Below are 24,941 nucleotides of genomic sequence, written 5' to 3' on the forward strand. Positions count from 1 at the left end.
GACGAGGGCATGGAGAACATGGAAACTGTTTGTCCGTGTTACAAACACAGTGAGGAAGCTGTGCAGGTGCTGGGCAGGCACTTTTTGGCGGGACAGGAGCTTTCTGGGGCAAAACCCAACCGCACGGCTCTGGGCAGACCAAACCCCGCCGCCGTGCGGGGACTCGAACCCGCGACCTCGGGCACCGAGAGCCGCCTGCCCGCCCGCCCCGCCGCGCAGGCCCCCTCCCTTAGGTGCCCGCCGCCTTCGCCTGCACCGCGGCGCCGGGCGCTCAGGCAGCGGCGCGGGCAAACCGGGAGGAAGCGGAAGCGGCGGCGGGGTCCTGGCGCGGTTGCCGAGCAGCCCGGCAGAGGCGGCAGGGCGGGCGGAGGTGCGGGCACGGCTCCCGCTGCGTCCCGGCGCCATGAGCGCGGCCGGGCTGGTGTCCGCCACCCCGCCGGTATCCGCCACGCCGCCCGGGGCTCCGACCCCCGCCATGCCCCCCGGGCCCGAGTACTACGAGGAGGAGGAGCTGGAGAGCGCCGAGGAGGAGGACGGCGAGCGGAGCGCTCGGGCCCGCGACTCGGATGAGGGTTGGTAGAGGTCGGGCCTTGCTGGGGCTGTGGTGGGCAGCGGGGGGTCAGGGAGGAGGGGAGGGGGCGGGTGGGTTTGGGGGAGAAGGGCTCAGAATCTGCAGGAAAATGCTGTGGAAATGAGAGGTTGGTGAGCGCCTGGGGTTTCCTGTGGGAGGATGGAAACGTGAGGAGAAGGGGGGGGTGTGGGGAGGCTGAGAAGGGGAGAGCCGGGAGGGGGGTTTGGGGTCACGGCAGGGGAAGGGGGAGGTGCTGGGGAATGGGGTGGGGATTGCTGAGAGCCTGTGGGGTGTGGGAGCTCGGGGGAGGGTGGTGGGTGAGGGAGGAGAACCTGGGGAATGAAGGCAGGGGGTGCAAGGAGGTGTTAGGGGTTTGTGGGGGGATTGGGAAAGCAACGCAGAAGGGAAGCCGAAGTGAAACCCAGAAGGTCCTGGGGTCCAGGGTGCATAAAGTAGCAAGTAAAGGGGGTGAAGAACAGGCCTGTGATAGTCCCTGGTGCTGTCAGCAAAACTCCCATTAGATCTGTGTCTTTGTGAATGAGGAGCTGGAGCCAAGCCTGGAGAGCTGTGAAAAAAACAACACACCTGAAGGTGTTTCTTTGTAGCTCAAATCAAATCTTGCTTTTTTTTTTCTTTTAGAGAGTGCCAGCCCCGCCCACACCTAGGGAATATTGCTTCAGTTTAGGCTTTGCAGCTGTACCCTTTCCATCACAACTCCAGCCAAGAGAAATTGACTTCTCCTCAGAGAAGAAAGGATATTTATTATTCATTCTTGGCTACCTGAGTCTTATGGCTAATAAATATGCAAAGAAGTAGCCACCAACTAGCAGTTCTGTACTGTTTTCTTTTTTTTTTTTTTTCAGTTTATATTCTCTCTCTGTAAGGCCAGGGCTGTCTTTATTAGTGCTGGTGTTTGGGATCTTAGCAAGTAGCTTATCTTTGGTGAGGCCTTTGTAGTAAATTGTAACAGCATCTAGTTGTAGCATTTTCCATTTGGAGTGTTTCAGGTCGAGTTGCAGAGGCATTGTGAATCAGTTAGAGGTGTTTCAGTCCTAGCCTTCCGCAGAGGAGATTATTTCCTGGGCAAAACAACAGGAAGGAGGCTGGGAAACATTCTTTGGGGTCCTAGGGTTGTGTTACCATCTCACTTTAGTATTTGTAAGCACTAATGTGGAGACTTAAATTAGGAAGAAATTACTAGACTGTCTTAAGTCAGCGTTGCTTGAACTTGATGTAAGCTTTGTTGCAAATCTACTGGAGGATTTATCTGGGATAACTTGCAGTTGTATAGAAAATGATTCAATTCTGAACTTATCTCTGCAGTTGCCTATTTGGTTATATATTTATTTGAGGTTAAATTGCCTGACTGTGATTTTTTTTTAATTGTTTACTGTGTTTTTTTTAATGCTGTTTTAGTTTTAACAAATTGTTTTTTACCTCACTTAGATACTGAGGATGCCAGTGAGACTGACCTGGCAAAACATGAGGAAGAGGACTACGTAGAAATGAAAGAGCAGTAAGTAACCTAACAAAAAGTAGCTCTGTTATTGGGGAGCGGGGCAGGTGTGTGTCTTTTGCATAAGCTATGTGATGTTTTGGGCCAAGATTTGTGTTTTTAAGTTTCTACACCAATGCTATAGCTAATGGGTACATATTTCTTCTCAATCACTTTCTCAGCTCAAGAAACAAAGTGCTGTTTCAAACAAAGGCAGGTACCGGTTCCTGGGAACAGCTCAGTTTTCCTGCAAATGAATCCCTCTGCAGGCAGATCCTTTAAAGAAAACAAAGCTACTTGATACAAGGCATGCAAAAAGCAAGGTGTCTGTTCACATCCACTAAGCAGAGTGCCAGTCTTGTCCAGGAAGAGTGGCTTTTTGGAGACTTGAAATAGCTCCTCTTAATGTTAAGGTGTATTTGCAGCACTTAGTATTCTTTCTTACTGGTGGAGGTGTTTTTTTGTATACAGTTGAGGAAGACTTGGCCTGTGTTAAACCACAGATACGTGAGAAAGGAAATGCGAGTCTGCAACGGAACCAGGAATAGACTTTGCTTTTAGTTTTGGTTTTCTTTTCTTTTGGTGTGTGTGGTGGAGATTTTTTTTTTAATAGATGATGTCAAGATCTGGAAATGCCTTCTCTTCTATATGTAGGAAACTGTTACGCATATCACGATTTGACAAAGGAGCAGAATGATTCTGTTGTAAAGTTTCCGGTGTCTGTAGATCTAAACATCGTGACAGGTTTTCATGTTAAACATAAGTTCTGGTTTTGCTGAACTGTTACGGAAACAATTCTTTGCTTTGTGAAACTGGTGGGGTTGTGGGCTTTTTAGGTGGAGTGCATGAATGACAATCTTTCATTTGAATGACAAATACTCTTTTACTTGTTTCCTGAGGTTCTTCTGAAAAGTCTGCAGTTCAGCATAAACACATTGTAACCAAAGCAGAGATTGAAGTAAACTGTGCCTGTTTGCCTTGTAATATAAAGTTGTGTGTTCTTGAACTTCGCAGGATGTATCAGGACAAACTGGCATCTCTTAAGAGGCAATTGCAACAATTGCAGGAAGGTAAGCTTTGAAGGGAGTATTTTTTTTTTCTAAACAATTTTCAGCACTCTTCAATATTTGGTTGGAGAACAATTGGAGAGGTCACAGAAGGATGGGGATTACGAGATTCTTCACTGGTGGAATATTGGCTCTGTTTTGCTGCTTATGGAGAAATACCAGCTACTTTCCATCCTTCTTCCCTGTTCATGCTTGTAGTTAAGCCTCTGTGCAGTATGGAGAGCCTTTCTTAAAAGCAGTCATCTTGCTTTCTGAAAAAACAAATAAACAGGGAAAATGGTTATCAAAATAAGCCAGAACTGCAGTTTCCTGATTTCAGATGTTACTGTTTGTGTGTCAGGTAGCGTATTGCCCTTTGAGGAGCACTGAATACAAGGAATAATTAAAGATGTAGTTGAAATCCCCAATTTATTTCAACCTAGGTACTCTTCAGGAATATCAGAAAAGAATGAAAAAGTTGGACCAGCAGTATAAAGAAAGGATACGAAACGCAGGTAAGCTGGATTTGTTTCAAAGAGATGCATTCACCTTAAACGCCCAATTTTTGTAACACCTGAAGCAAAATAATGGTAATTCTATCTTTTAAAGAATGGGAACTTGCTGCAGTGAAGAGTTTTTCCCTCTCTGAGGGTAGTGTGTAGTTTCTTTTGAGTACGTGAAGCATGATGGAATCTTTCTTGATTTTTCTTTTCCTTGATAAACATTGATAAACAGTTTTAGTCTTCATTTGTGTGAAATAGAGCACGTAAAAATGTTTCATGTATCTGGCATCATGACTAACCCACAGTTTTCCACTTTGGTTTGTTCTTTCACGTAGCTTGTGCGAAACCTCCAGGTGTACTGCTTTGTATTTTCAGAAATAGAAAATGAGGACTGCCTGCTTTTTCAAAGATCTTTTTGAGCCCTGAAACAGCGAATACAGAGGGGTTGCTGCTGAAGGTGTTACCCAGTGCAGCCCTGACACTGAGCGGTTTGCCTGTACTTGCTCTTCTGGCTCACTGTTTCAGGAGCACAGGACCAAGTTAATTTTTGAAGTGCTTAGCTCTCAGCCCCTCCGGGTGGTCTTTATTGTGTTACTGCAGAGAAATGGCTTGGCAACCAGATTGATTTGCTTGCCTTCCTTCTTGTTCTTTTTTCGGTAATTTCTAATCCTGGATACCGAAGAGGGGCCTTTTATAGAAGCTGTTACATGGAAATAGGAAATGTAATTTTTTTTCTTTTAGAAAAGTTGAGTGAATTCTCAAATGCTTTGACCGTTATACTGGGAGATAAAACAGGCAGTGGCAGTTGTATGATGCCTAATATATTGCAACTTTTCAGTAGTGCAAGCTATCTCCTTCTAAAAGTGCTTGGGATAGTTAAGGATTTGCTTGAAGAATTTAAGCTATTTGAACTACTTCTTGCTCACAGGAATCTTTCTTCTGAGACAAATGTCATGTTTGTTGGAGTGGTATTTCAGAAATACTGGGACATTTAGATAAAATTAAGACAAAATACAAACATTTCTGGCTGGCAAGGAGTGGTGCTGCAGCATCATATTTCTTCCACAGGAGGGCAGATTGTGATAACTTTGAATTCTATGATAAAAATCCAACTGCCTAGTATGACAGGATGGTCTTGTGTTTATCCTTCCCATGCTGAGGGTTGTTCTCTTTTTTTTTTTTTGAGAATGCAGATAATGAAGCAGTGGTTAGGATTTACCCACTGACTCATTTACTAATTCACTGATGGAATTAGTAGCTGATCTGAAAAGAATGGCTTACTGCTGTGTAAGCTTTGCAAATCTGCTTGACTATCTGTAGAAAACTTCAGTTAACAATATATTTTTGTCTTTTTTTCCATGGTTACATTATTTTCAGCATAAAACTGCAAAGTGAGGGTAGAGGTGGGATGAGCATGTACGCTTTTGGTTGCAGTATCAAATGACTTAAAATGTTAAATAATTTTGTGCATCTTTTGAGATAATAAATTGATTCTGTCTCTTCTTTCAGAATTGTTTCTCCAGCTGGAAGTAAGTACTCTTAATTTGTCAAAATACTTGTTAAACTTTATACAAGGACTTAAACCTGCAGTTTTATCAACTAGTACTTGTTTTCGCAGTTTTTTTTCCTGTAGTGTTGTTACAGTTGAATATAGAATTCTGAGGGTATTACCTCAAGTAATTTCCAGACTGCCATTAAAATAGAATTAAAAAGTAAATATATCTTTTCTTGTACTGCTGTATGCTGGCTGTGTTTTTGATGGTTTAAAAGGGATGTTTAAGCTTGCTTGAGGTGATAAGAGATAATGATTCTTTAAAATCTGAAGAGCTTTCTGCTAGACACTTGATAGGTATGCCCCACTAAAGTGGGTTTAAAAAGGATTAATTCTTTTGCTGATAGTAGCTCCACTCGCTTAGTCATATTTAGATGGTATTCTGTTTGTTTTATTTAAATATTGATAAGCTGTACAATGAGCTATAGTTTTGAACTGAAAAGCTAATCAAAGCACAGCAGTTGAAAGAAGGTGTTTCTGAATCATTGATTTGGGACATTGGCTCCTCAGCTAACTGTTTTATCTCCTGGTTTGCATTAGACAGATCAAGTGGAAAAAAATTATGTCAAGGAAAAGAAGGCAGCAGCAAAAGAATTTGAAGATAAGAAAATTGAGCTTAAAGAAAATCTGATTGCAGAGTTGGAAGAGAAAAAGAAGATGATTGAGAATGAGAAGCTAACCATGGAATTAACAGGAGGTAAGAAACGAGATAGGCATTTGTCACTTGTCTTCCTTGCTTCAGTACTGCTTAGAAAAAAGAGATTAAAAAAAATAGCAGTGCTCATTTATACAGACAGCTAGTCTGGCTTTAAAACTTTCCAAATGTCAACAGATGTAGAACACAAATTGGTAGTCTTTTAGTGGGGAGTGCAGTTCATAATAAATTTAAGTGACCTGAATTACTAACAGATAAATCAACATAGTGTCAGCAAAGGAACAGAGTGGACAAACTTTCTTATTTACTTTTTCTCCTGTCAAAATTTAAGAAACTGTTGAGAAACCTTAGGCTTTGTTGCACAGCTGCAGTTACTTGAGTTTGGAACATTACTAGGCTAGCAGCATGGTGTGTCTGTATCTGAGTGGTTGTCTCTTCTGTAGGTTTCTTTTTGGAATATTTGGGAATTCCTCTGGTGGTACCTGGTCATGAGGTTCTCCCTTCATGGAGTGTGTTGTAAAGCCTGTGTTTTTTTTTTTTTCTACTGTCAGGTTAATACGTTTTAATTGCTTAATTACATGCCTTTACCAGAAGGGAGCTCTAAATCTTCCAGAATAGAAGGCTAGAGGTTATATAAGTGAAAGTTAGCTCAAAACATTGTATACAAATTGATTTCCTATAATTAATGACCTTTACTGTTTGAATGAGTGGATTGTGTCTGTGTGGCCCAAATCCTTAAGGGTCCTCATCACTTCAGTAACGAGTAGCTTAGAGTTCTTTACTGATTCTGGAAAGCCACAGGTGGTTGGCTTTGAAAGGACTGTGTCAGTCCTTCAGTTGTGTAGCAGAAACATAACCAGGCTGGGATTGATACCCTTCCTACAGCAGGTTCAAGGCAGGGGTTGACTTTGCCCAGCTAGTGTCCCGTATTTCAGACGATAGGAAGAATGCAGTGTTACTGTGAGCAGTAACATCATTTCCCTCATTATTTCCCTAAATTATGATTGCGGTTGGAGTCAATGTAATTTAACTAATTTTGTAACTGAATTCTTCCAGTGAACACCTACCAGATGTTCATGTTTTTTCATTAGGCTGGTGTAAAACGTATTTTCATGATACCTTACTCCATGTGCAGGGAAAAGGATTCTTTAGTTCCTGTGATCTGGCAATAGAACTCCTGAGAAATAACGCAGTATTGACCTTATCAGTGGTACCGGGTTTTAAACTGTCCTTTTTGCTCCAGTAACAGATGGTTAAGAAGCTAAAGGCAGGCAAACAACAAAGGTTGAAATGTGTTATTAAAGCTGGTAAAATAGATGTCTGTTAGCTGCATTTCTGCCCAGACTCTGGAAAATGGATGCTAAATGGACAGATTTCTTTCACGAAGCCACTTGGTACCCTTGATACCTCGGCTGTGCTCTTGTCAATAATGGTCATGGTGGAGTTATAGTGGTAATTAGCCTCTTTCACAGGTTGTGGTGCTGAACCCAAGGTCTGATTTGATTTCCTCAAAAAAAACACTCCCTCACTTTACAGACCGATAACATTGGTTGTGTTGCTGAGGCCTGTCCGTGAATTAGACTGTTTTTTGTCTTTCTTTCCTAGTAGCTGCACAAGTTATGTAAGCTGATAATTTAATTAGCGTTCTGAAGGGAGAAATAAAACCTGTTTGGATGTATTCGAGTGCTTTTGGCTTTGTACAAACTGTTAGTGCTAATCTGGTCTGGAAAACACCTTGTGCTGTGCTGCTTCCCTGATAGTGGTGTTTTGGTTTGTTAGTTTGTTCAGTAATGAAGTCTAGTCTGATCTCACAAGCTGTCTGTGCCTTAGCCTTATCTTACTGTTATCCCATGCCTATGTTTGCCAACTACTAAGTTGGCATACAATGCTAATCTCGCAAGCAGATTTTCCTTAAGGAATCAGGATCTGACCAGATCGTAGCTCTGGAAAATCTGGGTGCTGATGTTCTCAGAATCCGAAGGAAGCCAATTTCTTTGCCAGCAGGACAGCTGTTAGCATCAGGACTGAGATTTGCAGAGTTGAAGGGAGACTGAGCAGGAGTAAAAAGGGGTATGTAGTAGAAATGTGTCTGGTTTGGGGACCAGATTAATTCTTCTCAGGAAAGCATGGCCACCCACTGTTGGATGTCCTGGAGAGGTGAGCAGTTTCATCAGATACAACTCTGGGAAAAGGCACATAAATAACTGGAGCAGCAATCCCTTCTGTATGTGCGAGACAGACTTCCCTCATCTCCTTCCTCCCGGGCTAGCAGAAATGCAATCTGATTCCTTTAGAACTAGCAGGTTTTGTTCTGAATGCATGCTGGAGGCCAAAAAATAAGAACGCTAGAGCTTGTGTGGACTTGGTGAGTTTTAAAACTTTTAAAAGCTCAGTGCATGCAGGAATGCAAGTGGGCAACCTGATGATAGGCTGGTTTGAGTGCCAGGACTCACCTGCAGTTTTTTTTTTAGGTTGCAGCTGTTGTCTTCTGGAGCGTTGTATGGTGTGGGGCTCAGCTGTTCAGCCTCACACAAGCCTATATTTCAGGTTAAATCTGTTGGTACTTTAGCAGCTCTTTGAAACCTTTATAAAGTTTTCATGAATCTCTCAAGAATGTCGAAGCTCTTCAGGTGTTTCATGGTAAATGGAATACTTTCAAACTATTTTTTCCTCATAACTTTCTTTGGTGGTAACTTTCAGCTGACTTGTCACAATTCAATATACAGGGTGCTAAGATAAAGAGAGAACAGAAATGATATTTTTGCCTTATTCACATTTTAAGCAATACAGATACCATCTCTGTGACGACTCATTTCAAATTATTCTTGAAAAAAGGTGAAAAAGCCTTCTCAGCTTGGCTGCATATCACCTTGAGTAAGTGCTTCAGACTCCTCTTTTGAGGCTCTTGTAAATCAATCGTAACAAATGTGAAGGATGGCTTCCATTCAGCACAATAACTTATGTTTTTAGTGTCTGCAGAGCTATTAGTGTTCAGTGTTTTTCAGTCAGCTTTGAATTGCAGAGAGGTTTCCTTTGGTGTGCTCTTGGTGGGTGGCACTTCATTTTTTATTTTTTTAATCTTTTATCACAATATCTTTTCCTTTGATGTGCGGAATGGCCATCCTTGTTCACCCTTGAGATAAGGAGAAAAGTAATTTGATGTGTTTTGAACACATCAGAACACTGATGTATTGTTGCTCAAGGATGTAGCATCTAGAGGGAGCCACAGAAGCTTCATATACCTAAGTGCTATCTGGGATGTGATTCATGTGTACTTAAAGATAAGCAAATAATTCATAGCACATAGAAGAGGTGAAATGATGGTTTAGCATTTAAGATGTGGTCTCTTCCTTGCCAGTTCAAGGTATCCTCATAAATTTAGGAATGATTCGTGTAAGTTTCAGAGTAAAACGGTTCAGTTGAGATGACCTATAGATATTTGGACAAACTGCAGTGCAGATAATGATGAGATGTTTAAATTTTAGACAGATTCTGTCTTCTTCCCCAGTGTAGAAGCTACAACTTATTTCCTAACAACCATTGCTTTGGGAGTTATTAATTAGGTTCATTTTATAAAACATAATTTGAAACTTTTTTAGATCTGGATTTAAATCCTATTTGTGTTCAAAATTACTCCACCTGATTGTATCAGTCTGTCTCAAATGCATTAACCATCTGTATTGCTTGGACAAACCTATTTTTCTGGTTTGAAGGCACAAAAAAGAACAGTTGATGTGTAGGTGATGTTTTGTGTGCTATTACCTGTTCAAGTTTTGTTAGCAAAGACCTCCGTGAACCCTGCCTTTTAAGTGGTCTATTTACAAGCAGATATTTGCTATTAGCATAAAAAAAATTCCCTGAACCCTTCTGCTTCGTCATTGTACTTCAGTTACCTGCATCTAAAGGAGCTATTGAATGCCCCTGAAACAACTGTGCAACTTCCAGACAGCGAAAGCTGTAACCATGGCATCACAGCACTGATATTGAACAGTGACCTCCTATAAAAGAGACTTTGTATTCACTGTCAGCACTTCCAGCTTGAATGCTGGAAGCTATCATGAAAAAAAATCCAATTCTCTGTGCAGGAGAGGAGACATCATTTCCCTTGTGCCTTGTGTAGAAAGTGTCTGATTCTTACTTCTCTCCCTGTGGTCTTATCTGCTCTCCAACTTCATTACCCTACAGATTCTATGGAAGTGAAGCCTATCATGACGAGGAAACTGAGGCGACGACCAAATGATCCAGTTCCCATCCCAGACAAGAGGAGGAAACCTGCCCCTGATATCCTTTTACACAAGTGTTGGATGGCTTTTCTACCTGAAGCCAGCATGCTGCCTGCGAGGCAAAATGCATCAGTGTTGTGATGTATAGGAAAGAAAATGAGATGAGGTGCTAGAATCTGATTTTCATCTGGGAAATACCGCAACATCACTTCTCCTGTATATTGTGTTATAAACTAATACAGTACAGCTAGTCCTTAGACATCCCTTACTAAGACAATATAATCTCTTTTACTTCACAGTGCCATGAGATAACATAGGTGGTTTTTTTGTCAGCAAGGTCGGTTTGAATTCCTCTGGTAATTTTTTCACAAAGGAAAAGCTTGTCATTTTACCTAAATGTTGAGGCAATTGATTCCATAGATAGGAAATGGCTTTTTCCATGAGCCAAAGCTTTTCTCATTTCAAGATGTGACATTTGCTAGAAAGATCATATTTGTCATATCAAACTATTTTTTCCATTTCTGATAAAGGCTTTGGATATCTAATACAGAAAGATGCATAGCAAAAGCAGTGTCAGTGGAGTGCCAGATGTGTTCTTTGAATAATAAAAAGATGAAAATCCATCTTGTCTTCATATATCACAAGAAACAGAAAAACATGTATATGTAATCCTTCTGTCCTGCCTCGTTGCATGTTTTTTATAATTAAAACGTTCTTTGGCTTTTGGAAATATATGGCAGCGGGCACTTTTTCTGTTTGTATATTAAATTCACCTGGAAAGGGAGGCAATGATATTTGCTTTGCAGAGGTTTATTATTAGATTCCAGACTTGTTTGGCTTAGATTAAAGACACTTATCTTGTGACTCCTGAGTGACTCACATTTTCTGAAGGCGATATCAGAACTTAACATTCTAGGGTTCATGCAGTATAGTCATGAGCATCTCCACTTTTAATTAACCTCTTTTTAGTTGGAGATTCTGCTCACTTTTTCTAAAAAATATATCTATTAGTGCTCATATCTCATCTGAAATAAATGAGTTTCACAGCAAACATGACCTATTAAATGAGCATGATAGAGCAGCCGTAGTATGAAACTCTCTGCCTTTCGTCACTGGAGTAAAGATCCATCCCTCTCTCTCTGTTCCTCCTACTGAGTTGCAAACTGCTGACTTTCTTTTCCTAGACTTGGGTGGGATTCAGCTCAATTTTACAAAGCTTGAAGCGAGTCTGTTGTGTTTCAGCCTCCAGATTTTTCTTCTTGCATTGCTGTAGAGAACAACATTGGAAATGCTACTGATTGCCTATATGAAGTAAATGTCAATGCACTAAAGGTTTTTCGTTGATGGTTATATGTGAATAAATTAAAATGATTTGGCACTGTTTGTTGCTAACGATGAGACTCTGTGGAGATTGACTTGTACTAATTCATATGACAAAGAAAAGCTCAAGTATAACACCCGTATTAAAATCTGATGCAGTTTTACAGAAACCTTCTGGCTTATGTTCAGTGAAGTGAGATGTCATTGACTTTTAATTTATATCTTCGCTTGTTGAGAGCTTATGGGAACCTTAATTCTGGATACCTCAGCTAAATTACCTGTTGACTGATGAGCAAATAATGGAGGACCTGAGAACCCTGAATAAGGTAGGGATTATGGCTTGATTTGTATTTATTTTGTAAAGAAAGCTAATGCTCTTCCCTGAAGAGCACAGAGCTGTCTGTCTTATGTTCCTGTCTGACACGTGGGACTGTTTCACCCCAACAGACTTTCTAAAATAACACAATAAAAGATTTAGCAAGATGGTATCTCTTCCCTCCGATTGTAATAAGCTTAATTAACCTAATTAAAATGACTGTCATGTAAAAATGTTACCTTTTGTCAGAAGCAAATGATAAGCTATCTTAAGGAGTGTTTCTCTCTTTCTCCTTGTGGCTGAACAGATGTTAACACTGCTGCTTTCTGTGAGATCAAAAGCCTGCCTCTGTTTCAGGCCTTTGTGGGCCTTCCTTTTTTTTTTTTTTTTTTTTTTTCCCCCTCCCCAGTGTTGCAATACTTTCCCAGACTGGTTGGGGTGCAGTGTGTATGTTTATCCTTCAATTTTTTTCTAGATTTCATTTTCCTATTGCTTTCCTGCTAAATGGTGAGAGGCTTTTATGGTTTCTCATACAAGAAACCTGTTCACTGATGTTTTGGAGGACGGTAGTCCTCCAAAAAGTCCTCCTATTTTGGCAGCTGTAGAGGTCTCTAATAATTTACATACTGTATTTGGTGTGCCCCAAGAAAAGTTGGATCACGTCCAAAGAATGGAATGTGTGAGATGGATTTGGTTTTGGCTGGTTTTGGTGGACTATCTGAATGCTCTGAGAAAGCTCCATTTCAACACCTTTAGTATCATGAGACTATTCATACTATTCTGGTTTTGTTATGCCACGTATCTGTCCATTTAAAAATAAAAACTATAGTTATTGCGATAGCCTTCCTTAGCTCATGTCAGATCTGTAACACTTCTTTGTTCTCTTTCCATGTAGCTTAAATCACCCAAGAGACCAGGTGAGTTAATGGTTGCATTGGAACTTGTTCACAACCATGTTTTGAACAGAGATTTATATTGTAGACTTCTTCACTGTCAATTCCCGACTCCGTAATTTGACTCTGTAAATGTTTTGACTGTGTAATTGCTGTTCTTTGGGTAGTTACTGTGGCAAATTGGGGTGCTGTGTAGAGTCCCTTCATCACTTGTTGGGGATGCTTCCCACCCCCAACAGCTTTAGGTGCCTGAAATGTTTGGGTGACATGGGACAATTTGAAATGTCAGACAACTTAGCTGTGCAAATAGATTTTTTCATTATATTCAGATGCACCTGCACAACTTAGCTGTTTGTATGGTAGATAGAGGATTGAAAACTTATGTTTTTAGCTTTCTAGATGGGTCTGTACAGATTATTTCAGGAAAGAGCAGTATTAACTTGCCTAAGTAATCCTCACCCTGTTTTACTACTTTATTATAAATTAGGATTTAAAACAAACTAAGTGTTGTCTTTTACCTACCTGTCAAATCTTCTTCAGATGTTTGATCTATTTCAGTAAATGTTATTATTTATATAAACAAAGCATAGGTTAAATTATTCTTCCCCATAGAGTGTATTTTTCTGATGGAAATTTGAGTTTGTAGCTTTTCTATGTGTTTTTTTTTTTTTCTGCCTAACATGACCTTATTAATTGCTGTTTTCAGTCAGATGTACTGCTAAATGGTGGACACGAGCTATTCTTTAACTGGTGTCTTTTCTGTCCTCAGCCTCTCCCTCCTCCCCTGAACACCTCCCAGCTACACCAGCAGAGTCTCCAGCACAGCGGTTTGAAGCCCGGATAGAAGATGGAAAACTCTACTATGATAAAAGATGGTAAGTCCTGGTAAATTTCTGTTTTTAAGCAATCCTAGCCTTGTTTTGCGTAGACACAAAGACTTCGAAGAGGAATTGCCTCTTTGAAAGAATTTGGGGACAAAACACTTCTGGGCAGGTATTAGCCATCTTCCTCCAAGGGTTAATCACCACGACTTCGGTAAATGGTAAGTGATAACGGAGTGTTCAGGCCTCACAGAGTTTCTGGAGTAACTACTGGCTTGGCTCCATGATTTATCTGTCCTTCTGTTCAATTTTTTGCACTGTGACACTTGGGAAACATTTTTGTCAAACCTAATCTCATGTAAGAGAGCCACCAATGGATGCAGTTTGATGTAGCGGTGCAGCTTGTCAGCTAGGATACAGAAGTGCTGGGATCTCAGGTACAGCTGCTGCCTGCTGTATTCAGTGTCCTTGTGCTCTGGTTTGTAGTACACTAGCCCATCATTCCACCAGGTGGCAGAAGAAATGTTGTTTCACAATGAAAAATGTTTCTAATAACAAATCCAAATAACCTTTAAAGATCAAATCCACACAAGAGAGGCAGCTTCAGAACTGCTGATTGGATTTATCACTGAGTTTTACAGTCATTTAGCTGTGGAAGCCTTACAAAATGTGAAGAAAATATTAAAATTTCACAGGAATCTTAGCAGCTCTTAATTGGAGACGTGCAAAATTAGATAATCAAGGGAGCAGTCTCGTATTCCTCAACCAGAAAGCAATTTCCAAGTAGTGTGCTTACTTGTAGCCCATTTGGTGTTCTGGTGGCTTAAAATAACAACTGTTGGGGTTGTAATTTTCTTACTGTGAGTAATAAGCATGGAATTTGTTGTCTACACAGCAGTTCTCTTCTACAGCTTTTCCTTTTGGTAGTCTTCGGGTAGTGAAGTTTTGTCAAGGGTTCAATGTATACAGCTCCTGATAAAAGCAGCTGCCTGGAGCTTAAACTTCCTTGAAGCATAAACCAGACACAAACAGGCTACTTGTTCCTTCGCGAATGCATTAAGTTCCTTTTTTTTCTTTCAGAATTTTATTTTCTTGTGTAAAGCTACTATCCTCTAGGATATATTTGGATTAATAAACTGTTCTTAGAATTTTTAACCGTGCACATGACCGTAGTGTTGTATAACAAGAAAAATAAGATGGAGGTTGGTATAATTGATCAGTAAAACTCTTACCAAGTTTAAACTTGGGAGTGCTCCTGTGAGCCCAGATGAATCTCAAAGGCATGGTCTCTCCCCAAAAGGTATCTAGTTGGGATGTAAAACGTTAACAGATAAAATTGGATTCAGCAAGATGAAAGTCACAGGGGCCTCACTGTCAGGAATCCTAGCTGTTGCTGTCCCCTCTGCTTTATTCTTATATGCAGGTTTAAGATCAGTATTTCATAGTTTGTGACTGTAATGATCCTGCTTTTAGATTTTGATTGATAGTAATGGTACTTCTGCAAAGCAGGTGGTATTTTAAAGTAACGAAGAAACTCTTGATAAGTGGGAGGGTAATTGTTTCTAAGGTGTATTAAGGCTGTAGCTGCTGGCATGTGCCAGAAATAATAAATCTGACAGCTTGGGAGTGACTTTCTCTGCTTCCTGACAGTAGCTATGAAGGACCATTACCTAAAGTAGTGGCCTCCCTAAGGTCTTGTGGAAGTATTTCACAAACATATCTCCAAAATGGAGGCTTTGCGTAGGGAATTCTGAAATGTGAAATTAAACTTCAGCTTTGCTGTCCCCAGTTTGTTTGTTCCGCACCCCCACCAGACCCTAAAATGCAGTTCTCTATACAACAGCCATCTTCTTTTTATTTTTAGCTTTGCCTGCATACAATAGTACAGTGATTTTTTTTCAATCTTCTAATGAACATGCAGCTGAAAATCTCAGCCTTTCAGCAAAATATTTTGTAGCAGAAAGTGGAATTACTTCTGCTTGCCTCGCTTGTCATAGTGGTGAAGTAAGGGGTGTCTGGCACTTCTCCTTCTCTCTTGAAAGACAACTTAAATTCCACTGTATTTTTAACCTCATCTATTTTCCTGCTAAGTTATGCCCTTCTGTTTCCTTGTGGGTGCATAAATGCTGCAAAAGGCTGAGATGTGACTGCATTGCTGAGGTACACGAGGTTACTTTGGTTGACCTGTCTCTCTGCATGTGTGGGGTTTGAGGCTGTTTGAGACCTACTCAATGAAAAAGTGTTGGATTTACCTTATTTTACCTTTTCTGTGCATAATTAACATCAATTTACTGATGGACGGCAACTTGTGAAGTGAAATCCAGAGCCTGAAGCCAATTTCGTGTGTGTCATTAGCTTTGCAATTCACTGATAATTAAAAATTTGAAACAAACAGCTCTGAGTGAAACATATTTCATCATTTGTGCCTCCGCCGATCTCAGTCAGGAGTTTTCTTTTGTGCTGGTGTCTTCTGCACTCCGAAGCTTGTGCACTGGTGCTATCAAGATGATCAGTACTCCTTGCTTAAGCACTAACAACGTATCATGGTAGAAATATCAGTCCATCAGTGTCCTATTCCTTATCAGAGCGAGGTCTGGTTTGTAGCAGCTTATATGGTTTCCCTTACATCGATTAACAGTCACCTGGGCTCAATAAGCTGGGATTTTTGGCTTGTATCGTTGCTGCTATTGCATTGCCCTGATACCTGCTGATACTCTTTCTGTTAAAATGAGGGAAAAAGAAGAATGGTTGGGCACAAGTATCTAAAGGTTGGAGAAACGTTTTTCTTGTTTTTAATTCTCTTGCCCAGCCCTTTGATAGTACTTCTGGAATGCCGAAAGCCGACGCTATCATTTTGTTCCTGGCAAGCAGTGTGAAAATTCTGAGTACATGAGCCAGTAGGAAGAGATTATGGAATAAACTATTGGAAGACTTCCATATTTACAGTATGGTTATTGTAGAAATAACTGCAAAGATTATGCAAATGCGTGTATTTTGACAAATGGCTGTCAGCCCATCAGGCTGCGGGGAGTTGCATGCTGAGGAGATCTGCGTGGTGAGTCTGCAGCTTGGATTTCCCTGATAAATATGAAGCGCATCATGATTAGGTTGAAGGCAGAAATACGGATCTGCTTTCATAACCAAAGTCTTTTGGTGCTCTCTTGATTAAGATAATTTACTTGCAAATAACGTTTCAGTATAACTGGTTTTACTTGCAGAACTCTCCTAAGCAAAATAAACAGAAGCAGAATTTTGTCTAGCATACTTTGCAGCCCTTACCAGAAATGTGGTGTGGGTGAAGAAGGCAAGACCATGAAACCAGGCAGTTTGGTTATGAATTTTGAAGGGTCTTTGCTTTTCTTTTCTTAAGGCATTTCGTATAAGACATGTACAGCATGATTAAAATGTGATGTAAAAGTTAAAAATACGCTTTGATACTTTGTGCTTATTGTGGGTATATATAGCTTCTCACAGTCACACCTGTCGCTTTGATGTAATCTTCAATGTGTTCACAAAATAAGACTATTAGAAATTTGAGGTCTCTGTTTAAACAATAGACTGCACGGTTGAATTGAGTACACTTCAGAGTTGTTGTTGCACTAGTGTTCCAGTAATTTTTTATTGGGGAATGTGAATAATCCTTTAGCATCTGATTTGCTCTGTCAGATTTTATCAGGCACAACATGGAGTTGCTATCTAAAATCCATCCTGTGTCTGAAGTGCGAAAAGCTAGTTTGGTTAACTCGAAGTGAGGGCTTACTGTGAATCAGTGTCCTATCTCGTGTCTTGGTGCTCTGCCTCTTTCTGATATTAAATCTGTTTTTAGTAATCTGCTTTGAGAATTGAATTCAAATGGAGAGTGCTTTGTGCATTCTGAAGCTGCATTTAAATGCAAAGTGTGTGTGGAGGATCAGCTATGCCCCAAAGATGGGGAAAGTGGCATGGAAAGGAAAAAAACTGTATTTATTCTATCCAAATACTTTTAGAATCCTGTCTTTATCAATCTTACTATTATTTACCTTCTCAGTCTCTGGACAGCTAAGGGTTTGATGTGTCATCTGTTGTTTTATTTTTGCAGGTACCACAAGAGCCAGGCCATTTACCTGGAGTCTAAAGAGAACACTAAGATCAGCTGTGTCATCAGTTCTGTGGGCGCCAACGAGGTAGGTGGCTGCTCTGGGTTTCACGGGGTTCATGGGTCAGTTCAGTCAGGTGGACATCAGTTTAGTAGGGCCTAAGAGCAGGTACTACTTTCAGAGAAGATGTAGTCGTTTGGTGTCTAAAGAAGCTGAATACAAGATGAAACTGAATTAAGATCTCATCCTGGGGTAGATCTCGGATGGGAAGAGCCTTGCTGTTGCTCTCTGAAAGGGGATCCTACATTTTGCAAGTAGTAGTTTGGCAGGCAGGAAAATGGGGAGAATTGGGATGTTGCATCTCCTTGGTGCTGCCCTGATAAATTCCATTTTTATTACTTAAAGCATGTATTCACAGCTCCTATTAATGCAAAATAAAAAGTAAATCCCATTTGGAAACCAGGAGAGGGTAAGGAAAAACTTTGTCACCAAATTTAGTTCCTCCAGGGAGAAAATTCTTCCTGCTAACATGAGTATTTATGCTGTGAAGTAAGCTGGCATCATTCATCACCTACACGGGAGATGGAGGGGGTGAATCGTTTGTCAGAGACAATTTCCTGTTGGCTAATGATTAAGACTTAGAGAAGCAGGTCAAGAGAGAGTTGTGTGCTGAAGATTGATGTGAATCTCGTTGCAATATAATCTTACTGTTTGAGCAGTCCATTAGTTGGGCATCGGGAGCACTTTATTCTTTGCGTGCAGATTCCAAACACTTCAAGGAAAGAAATGGTAGACTTGAATGCACTTCTCTTCAATCAGACAATAAAGCAGCTTTAATTTGCTTTGGCAGTTAAGGGAAAACACTTTGGTTTCAACAAAATGAGTTGCATATGGGATGCGCTTTGTATCACAACTGTTTTCCTTGCTCTGTTATGCTCAATGGTTGTTTATTTAGATGTAGTAGTGTGCTAACAGATGTGGTACAGAGTGCTGCTAATTTGATTGGAGTTATTGCTATTAACTTAAAAGAATAAAACTCTTAATCTTCTGGGAACAGCTTACCTCAAACCTGAGGAAAATGCAATTTCTCACTTAGAAATTGCACTTTTTAAGTGACACCATAGGTTTCATTTCCTTTTTCTGAGAAAGGTTTGGGAGAAGGCATGGCAGTTAATTTCCCTGTGATGGGTTTCTGCAACAATGTAAAGATGGGAGATGAGAAAAAAAAATACTGAAATGAGGGAGCATTCTTAGGAGTGCACTCTGCAGCTCTGATTGCATCACTCATTTTCATTTTGCAATTGTTTTTTGAATCTTTCTGGGCTCTGCACAAATTTAGAAGCTAGAAGGCAAACCTGGATTTGAGATCTCCAGTTGTAGACCAGAGTTATAACTTGAGAGCATTTCTAAAGGAAGTCAAGTCAATTCAAAGGAACTTTACTGAAGGTAAAGGCACAGGGTGTTTCCCCAACAGCACTTCCATTTAAAAAAAAAAAAAGTTAAAAAAAAAAAAAAGTCTTAACTAAGGAACGTAATATTATTATATAAAATTGTTGTCTTGTGGCTGAAAAAATGAAGTCATTAACAGCGTATCAGGCATCTTTGTTCATATGAAGGTCTAAATTACAGAATCACAGAATTTCTAGGTTGGAAGAGACCTCAAGATCATCGAGTCCAACCTCTGACCTAACACTAACAGTCCCCACTAAACCATATCCCTAAGCTCTACATCTAAACGTCTTTTGAAGACTTCCAGGGATGGTGACTCCACCACCTCCCTGGGCAGCCCGTTCCAGTGCCTAACAACCCTTTCAGTAAAGAAATTCTTCCTAACATCTAACCTAAAACTCCCCTGGCGTAACTTTAGCCCATTCCCCCTCGTCCTGTCACCAGGCACATGGGAGAACAGGCCAACCCCCACCTCGCTACAGCCTCCTTTAATGTACTTATACAGAGCAATAAGGTCACCCCTGAGCCTCCTCTTCTCTAGGCTGAACAAGCCCAGCTCCTTCAGCCGCTCCTCGTAGGACTTGCTCTCCAGGCCCCTCACCAGCTTCGTCGCCCTTCTTTGGACCCGCTCAAGCACCTCGATGTCCTTCTTGTAGCGAGGGGCCCAAAACTGAACACAGTACTTGAGGTGCGGCCTCACCAGAGCCGAGTACAGGGGGACGATCACCTCCCTAGCCCTGCTGGTCACAAATTACTTAAACTGGATTTGAATTTTGGAATTGGCTGTGGGCATCTCCAGCAGTATGAGCTATAATGATCCAACTGAGGAAAAAAAAAATAATCCCATGTGGTTTCTTTGGAAACTGAGTCAGATTACTGCATTAGTGGAAATCATTGGCCAAGCACATGGAAACAATTCAACGTTTCCTTTTTTATGACCTCTTCAGTAGGTACAGGAAAGGGTTTTATTCCCATGAGTTTATTCAGAAATATCAGTTTATTGGAAGTTGGAAAAAGGAATAAACTTGTTTTTCTTTACAGTTTAGGAATAAAAGAAATTAAGGGATGGGTTTGGTTGTTTCTGTTCGCCATGACCTTCAGTTCTTTAAATTAATAGATGTTATCTTCTGATGGCAGAATACATTGTATGCCTAAAACGTTGGTTTTAGGTTCAGAATGTCTTGATTCTTTTAGTTTTCTTAACTGTGTGGCCCATTTTAGGGTTAATAGTAATTTCACTGTGTTCACTGAGAACGGAATTTTCATTTTCCTCCAAATGAAGCTTAACAAAAACTGATAACTTCAGCAAAAGCAGCGTGCCATTCCATCATAGTGTGATAGAATGCAAACTGGCTGTGTTTACTGTTCTGTACAGGCACTCAGCTTCTAGACGTACAAATCCTCTTGGTTAGCAAATCCTACCAAACCCTTGGAAATGTTGCAATAGAGATGATTATCAGTAAAGGTAGATTTTAATTTCTCTGGGGAAATAACTGAAGTACAAATGCAGGCAAATATTAAATTTATATTCAGGTCTTCTGCTAGTAAGGTCAAATTGTAATTAAAATAATAACTGTATAAATCTACTATGCCAGGCTTGTAGCTAATACAATATCTAAAAAATACTCCCAGTTTGGGATAAATAATATTCAGGCACTGACTTTATAAGCCTTTGCAATGGGCAGTACTGGGCTTCTGTCCTAAAATATTCTAGTACTAAGAGCTGAAAAACTCCTATTTTCCATGCGTTTATTTAAAGGTGTAAATGCTTTAGAATAATAAGACACAGAGGAGTCCTGTTCAGATTTGATTTTTTTGAAGGACAAGTATTTGGGTCTGAACTTCTTGAAAGTTATTTTAATTTTTTTTTAATTCTCTGAATGGCTGCTTCCATGGAAGCAATTTGTCCTTTGAAACGTACCATATATCTGCAAGTTCTATGAATTCTTCCAGGCAGGTAGCTGAAAAAGAGGCCCTTTTATCTTCAGATACAGATTATTTAATACACTGTGAGAAATGCTTCGCTGAACAAAATTAAGAGTCAGCTTTTCATTTGACTAATAGTTCCTTGTGTCTGAACAAATCCCAGGATAGGTCATTTTTATGATCTGTGGATCTAGAGAGACTTATTCTTGATTAGGTAAAGCTTAATGCTGGAGTTCCGGTTAAGAACTGTAGCAGGAGCAAACTTTACTTTTCCCAAGCATTGCCATAAAAGCAATTATTCTTGATGACTGATTTGAGTGGAAAGTTAAATTGGTGAAGTCAGAAGTGTTACTTGATTTTCTACAAAGGTTGCAGATGCCTAATGGGGGGAGGGAAAAAGGATCAAGGTGATTTATCTGTGCACCGTGAGTAACAGAGATTCTTATTGTCAGATCTGAACACCTGGAGTTATTTGGCTGCATGTTACTTACTGTGGGATTTTTCCCCTTTTTCACCCCAACGTTTTCCCCCTTGCCTCCCTCTCTCTCTCCTTTATGCAGATCTGGGTGAGGAAAACCAGCGACAGCACAAAGATGCGAATCTATTTGGGACAGCTGCAGCGAGGAGTTTTTGTGATTCGTCGACGATCAGCTGCATGACTGTATGCTCTTCCTTGCTCTTCTTTTTTTAATTAAAACCAATAGACAAACATCTAATGGGGAATGGCGGTCTGTTCACTCTCATCTTAGCGACAGAGAACATTGTCATGACCTCTTATGAGACACTTTGTGGCTGGCCACGTTATCCACAGTAGTCCTAAAATCTTGAGTGATACCCAAGCACTGCCCTGGACTATTTCTGGACTTTGCATCAGGCTTCTGTATGTTTTCTTTATGTTCTGGGTGACTAAGAAGACTTTGCATCATACTTTTTTCATCATTGTTTCATGATGCATAGATTGGACTTGTACGTTGAAGACAGCGTAACATTTCTGTTTTGAATCAGACCGATGGAAGAAACTTTGCTTGTCAAGACCTGAGGTTGTTTGGTTTTTGTTGTTGTTTTCCTGCAAGGCTCAGGATGTTGAGCAAAAGGAGACTAATTCTGTCAGGTTCAATTGCAGCTGAGATGCATCTGTAATATCTGGTAAATAACATCAGCGTTATGTGATGAACTGGTTAAAGACTCGAGCGCTGAGGCTTTTTTGGGAAAGTCTGGTCAGTTCAGAAACTGATGAAAATCCAGTTGATTTTAATGTAGTTAAGCAGTCATGTGTGGCTAATCTGAAGCTTCCGTTTCTCTTCACATTAAAAAACCCTTCAATGAACCTGCAGAGAGTATGTCTATACTGCTACAGTAGATTTCCTGAAATAGGCAGACGAGTATAAAACAAAGGATTAATCGACTTTACAAGTAGCAAGACTATAGAAACAATATGTGAGTATAACCATTTGTACATGTAGAGAAATGAAGGATAAATATCAGTCTGGTACAGAGTGGACAGCTGTATTGACATGCTCTTAGCCTACATCTGAAACCTTCGTTCCCTAAAACATCATACAAAGGTTTCCCTTTGAAGGGTGTTTTAATTAGTGGAGATAACACTGGATTTTATGCTTATCCTCCAGAAACACAAGAGTCAAAATGTTCAAGTGTTTCTATGAATGTACTCCCTGCCAAGGCGTTTCAAGATCTGACTCTGATCTGCCTCTGATGGCTGAAGCCACCAGTACTGTGTGTGACTGTACTGGCGTGAACTACACAGCACCCTGGCAGCACTGTCAGATCTCCCTTCCGTGCAAATCAATTTTGTGTTCCTTCTTTCGATTACTGGACAGAAAGTTGTAATTTCTGCCTTTATCTGTTACTTTGTGAGGCATCTTTTTGGTTTTCTTTTTCAGCTTGCTTGTTCAGCATCAGTCTAGCCTTTTTCGTATCTGGATAAATGACTCTTCTAAACATCTGTTTCCATTTCTTTTACTCGCTGCAGTTGGGTGGCAGTCACATCCCAATAACCAATGCACCTACGCGGATCTGGAGTCAAGTGTTACGGCTGAGCTTCTGATGCGTTGCCTGTTTGGCTGAAACACCTTCTGTGCTCTTACTGTGCTTAGAGTTTGAGCAAGATCTGGAGCTGTGGTGGGGAAAGGAGGCGATGGCTGCTTCCCACCCCTGGAAAACGTGCCATCTTTGCTGCAGTTAGCCAGGTGGAAAGCAGCAGGCTGTATTTTGTCAGGGTAGAAGCATACTTAATGACTTAACATCCTCTGTGTGTGGCAGGTTTTTATAAGATGATGATGTACCAAACAGGATTTGTCACTGAGCCTTAAGATGGTCATCATAGTTCTTATAATAAAAAGCATTAGGTAAACAGCAGGATTTATTTCCTGCCTATATCATTTTATTCATACGTGTTTGGGGAAATAGCTGGAAACTTTGGTACAGTTTTGGGAAGGTCTTAGCAAGTTGGCAAGACAGCAGGTGATTTCTCTACTGCTGTTATCTGTTACCTGTTTTAGGGTAACTTTAAAGGTGTTGGTCAAGGCATAGAAATGTAGCAGTTCCTCTTAGAGCCAGGTGTGATACAGGTGCACATCATAGAAGCTTAATTACACAGCTTCGACCCCGCAGCTCAGTCTGAATCACCATCAGCTCACCATTTCTATCCCTAAGCAGACGAGGGGGAAACAACAGCCCAAAATTCATCTTTCCAGTAGCTGTGGCCTTAAATTGCAGAAGCTGGGGTGGAGGGAGGGCATCTTGAGTTTGCACCCTTTGAATATTTGAATGGTCTCCTGGAAGCAAACCCCTGTGGATCTCTTGCACCATTCCCTTCTGGAACCCCACTGTAACCCCTCAGCTGTGCTGAGCAAGTTACTGGTACTGGGATTTGTTGGGTTGCAGCTGTTGTGGCACAAACCTTGGACGGAAAGTTGTAGCGGGGAAAAAAGCTAGGAAAGAAAAAGGACAGTGAGAAGTCAGGGTGGGAAGGCAGAAATCTAAGTGTACTGCTTTATTGACTGGGGAGACGGGTTACAGAAACTGCTACTGATTCAGGGTGGTGCTTCAGTGGGGATCTGAGCTGTCAACACTTGATCTCAAACTCTTACTCCGTTTTGGCACTGATCTTGGATGTTCAGAAAGGATGTATGATGTTCATAGTAACTCCCTTCTGTTCCCTGTCCATTGTCAATTTCCCCACTGCCCCTGAATCAGCCTTTGAAATTTAATATCTGCTTTTGGCAGCCCAGAGTGTGGTCTTGTAGCCCTCTTTTTGCTAAAATTTAACTACTACATTGAAGGTATTTTGTTTTAAGGCTGCTTTGTGCTTAGTGTCTAATTTTAATGAAATGAAAGTCTTTCTTACCATAGCTGATCATTGTACAAAGTAAATTCTTCTCCTTTAACAAAACAAATGAATATTGTATCATTTCTTTTTTTCAAGCAGGCTGTTCTGTAATGGCCTGTGCCATTTACAAAGCTGGAGATGATAAAAAATGCAGTGTCTTATTGTGAATGTGGGGAAACAGTACATTTTTTAATCCTAGAAGGATGCTCAAAGTGTGTTGTGGTGAGGATGAGCCATTTGGTGATCAATTGTATAGACAGCTGTAGAAATGAGGATTTCCTGCCACTGGTTGGAAACAAAAGACAAGTTACTCAAGGAGATGGACAAGGTCTTGCTAAACTTCTAAGAGAAAATTGTCTTTTTTGTCTGCTGTTTGCATAACATCAGTCTTGTGAAGAATTCAAACCCTCGGTGAACAGAAATGGCTTTGCTACAGGTATGAAAATATTTAATTTTCATTATGAGCAGCGTTTAAAGTAAATTTAACGTGTTTTAACTGCTGGTTATAGTATTTTACTTTATTTTTTTTTTTAAAGAAAGGTAAACCTTCTGCTGAAACCAGAGTTATTGAGGGTTAAATTGTAATTGGCTGTTAGCTCATGTTAGGTACTTTTTTTCATTACCCTGGGAAATGGACTGTGTATCTGCTGGGGAAAAAAATTACTATTTTGCACTTGATCAGCTGTTAGATATTCAGATGTACAGGAAGCCTGATCAGTGAACTAACTTCCAGTGGCTTTTTGACA

The 24,941-nt window shown here is 40.5% G+C and overlaps 1 protein-coding gene across 1 annotated transcript; it reads left to right on the top strand.

Moving 5' to 3' along the window:
* The first annotated feature begins 308 nt into the window (after positions 1-308).
* On the top strand, positions 309-24,725 carry SUDS3 (SDS3 homolog, SIN3A corepressor complex component). Its single transcript, XM_068653804.1, has 12 exons — positions 309-572; positions 2,018-2,087; positions 3,081-3,136; positions 3,556-3,627; positions 5,125-5,144; positions 5,708-5,864; positions 10,008-10,103; positions 11,630-11,691; positions 12,577-12,598; positions 13,344-13,449; positions 17,474-17,558; positions 21,407-24,725. Exons 1-12 carry the CDS (start codon positions 404-406, stop codon positions 21,503-21,505), a joined length of 1,014 nt encoding a protein of 337 aa, XP_068509905.1. The 5' UTR covers positions 309-403; the 3' UTR covers positions 21,506-24,725.
* The last annotated feature ends 216 nt before the right edge of the window (positions 24,726-24,941 follow it).

The sequence above is a fragment of the Anas acuta genome, chromosome 17, assembly GCF_963932015.1.
Source record: "Anas acuta chromosome 17, bAnaAcu1.1, whole genome shotgun sequence".
Taxonomy (NCBI): Eukaryota; Metazoa; Chordata; class Aves; order Anseriformes; family Anatidae; genus Anas; species Anas acuta.

What these genes read in the sequence shown, in the direction of transcription:
- SUDS3 (XM_068653804.1), top strand. Translation starts at nt 404, where the DNA reads ATGAGCGCGGCCGGGCTGGTGTCCGCCACCCCGCCGGTATCCGCCACG. An exon ending in AGAAAGGATACGAAACGCAG is followed by an intron (nt 3,628 to 5,124) that starts GTAAGCTGGATT and finishes CTCTTCTTTCAG; the next exon opens with AATTGTTTCTCCAGCTGGAA. An exon ending in GAGGAGGAAACCTGCCCCTG is followed by an intron (nt 10,104 to 11,629) that starts ATATCCTTTTAC and finishes AATTCTGGATAC; the next exon opens with CTCAGCTAAATTACCTGTTG.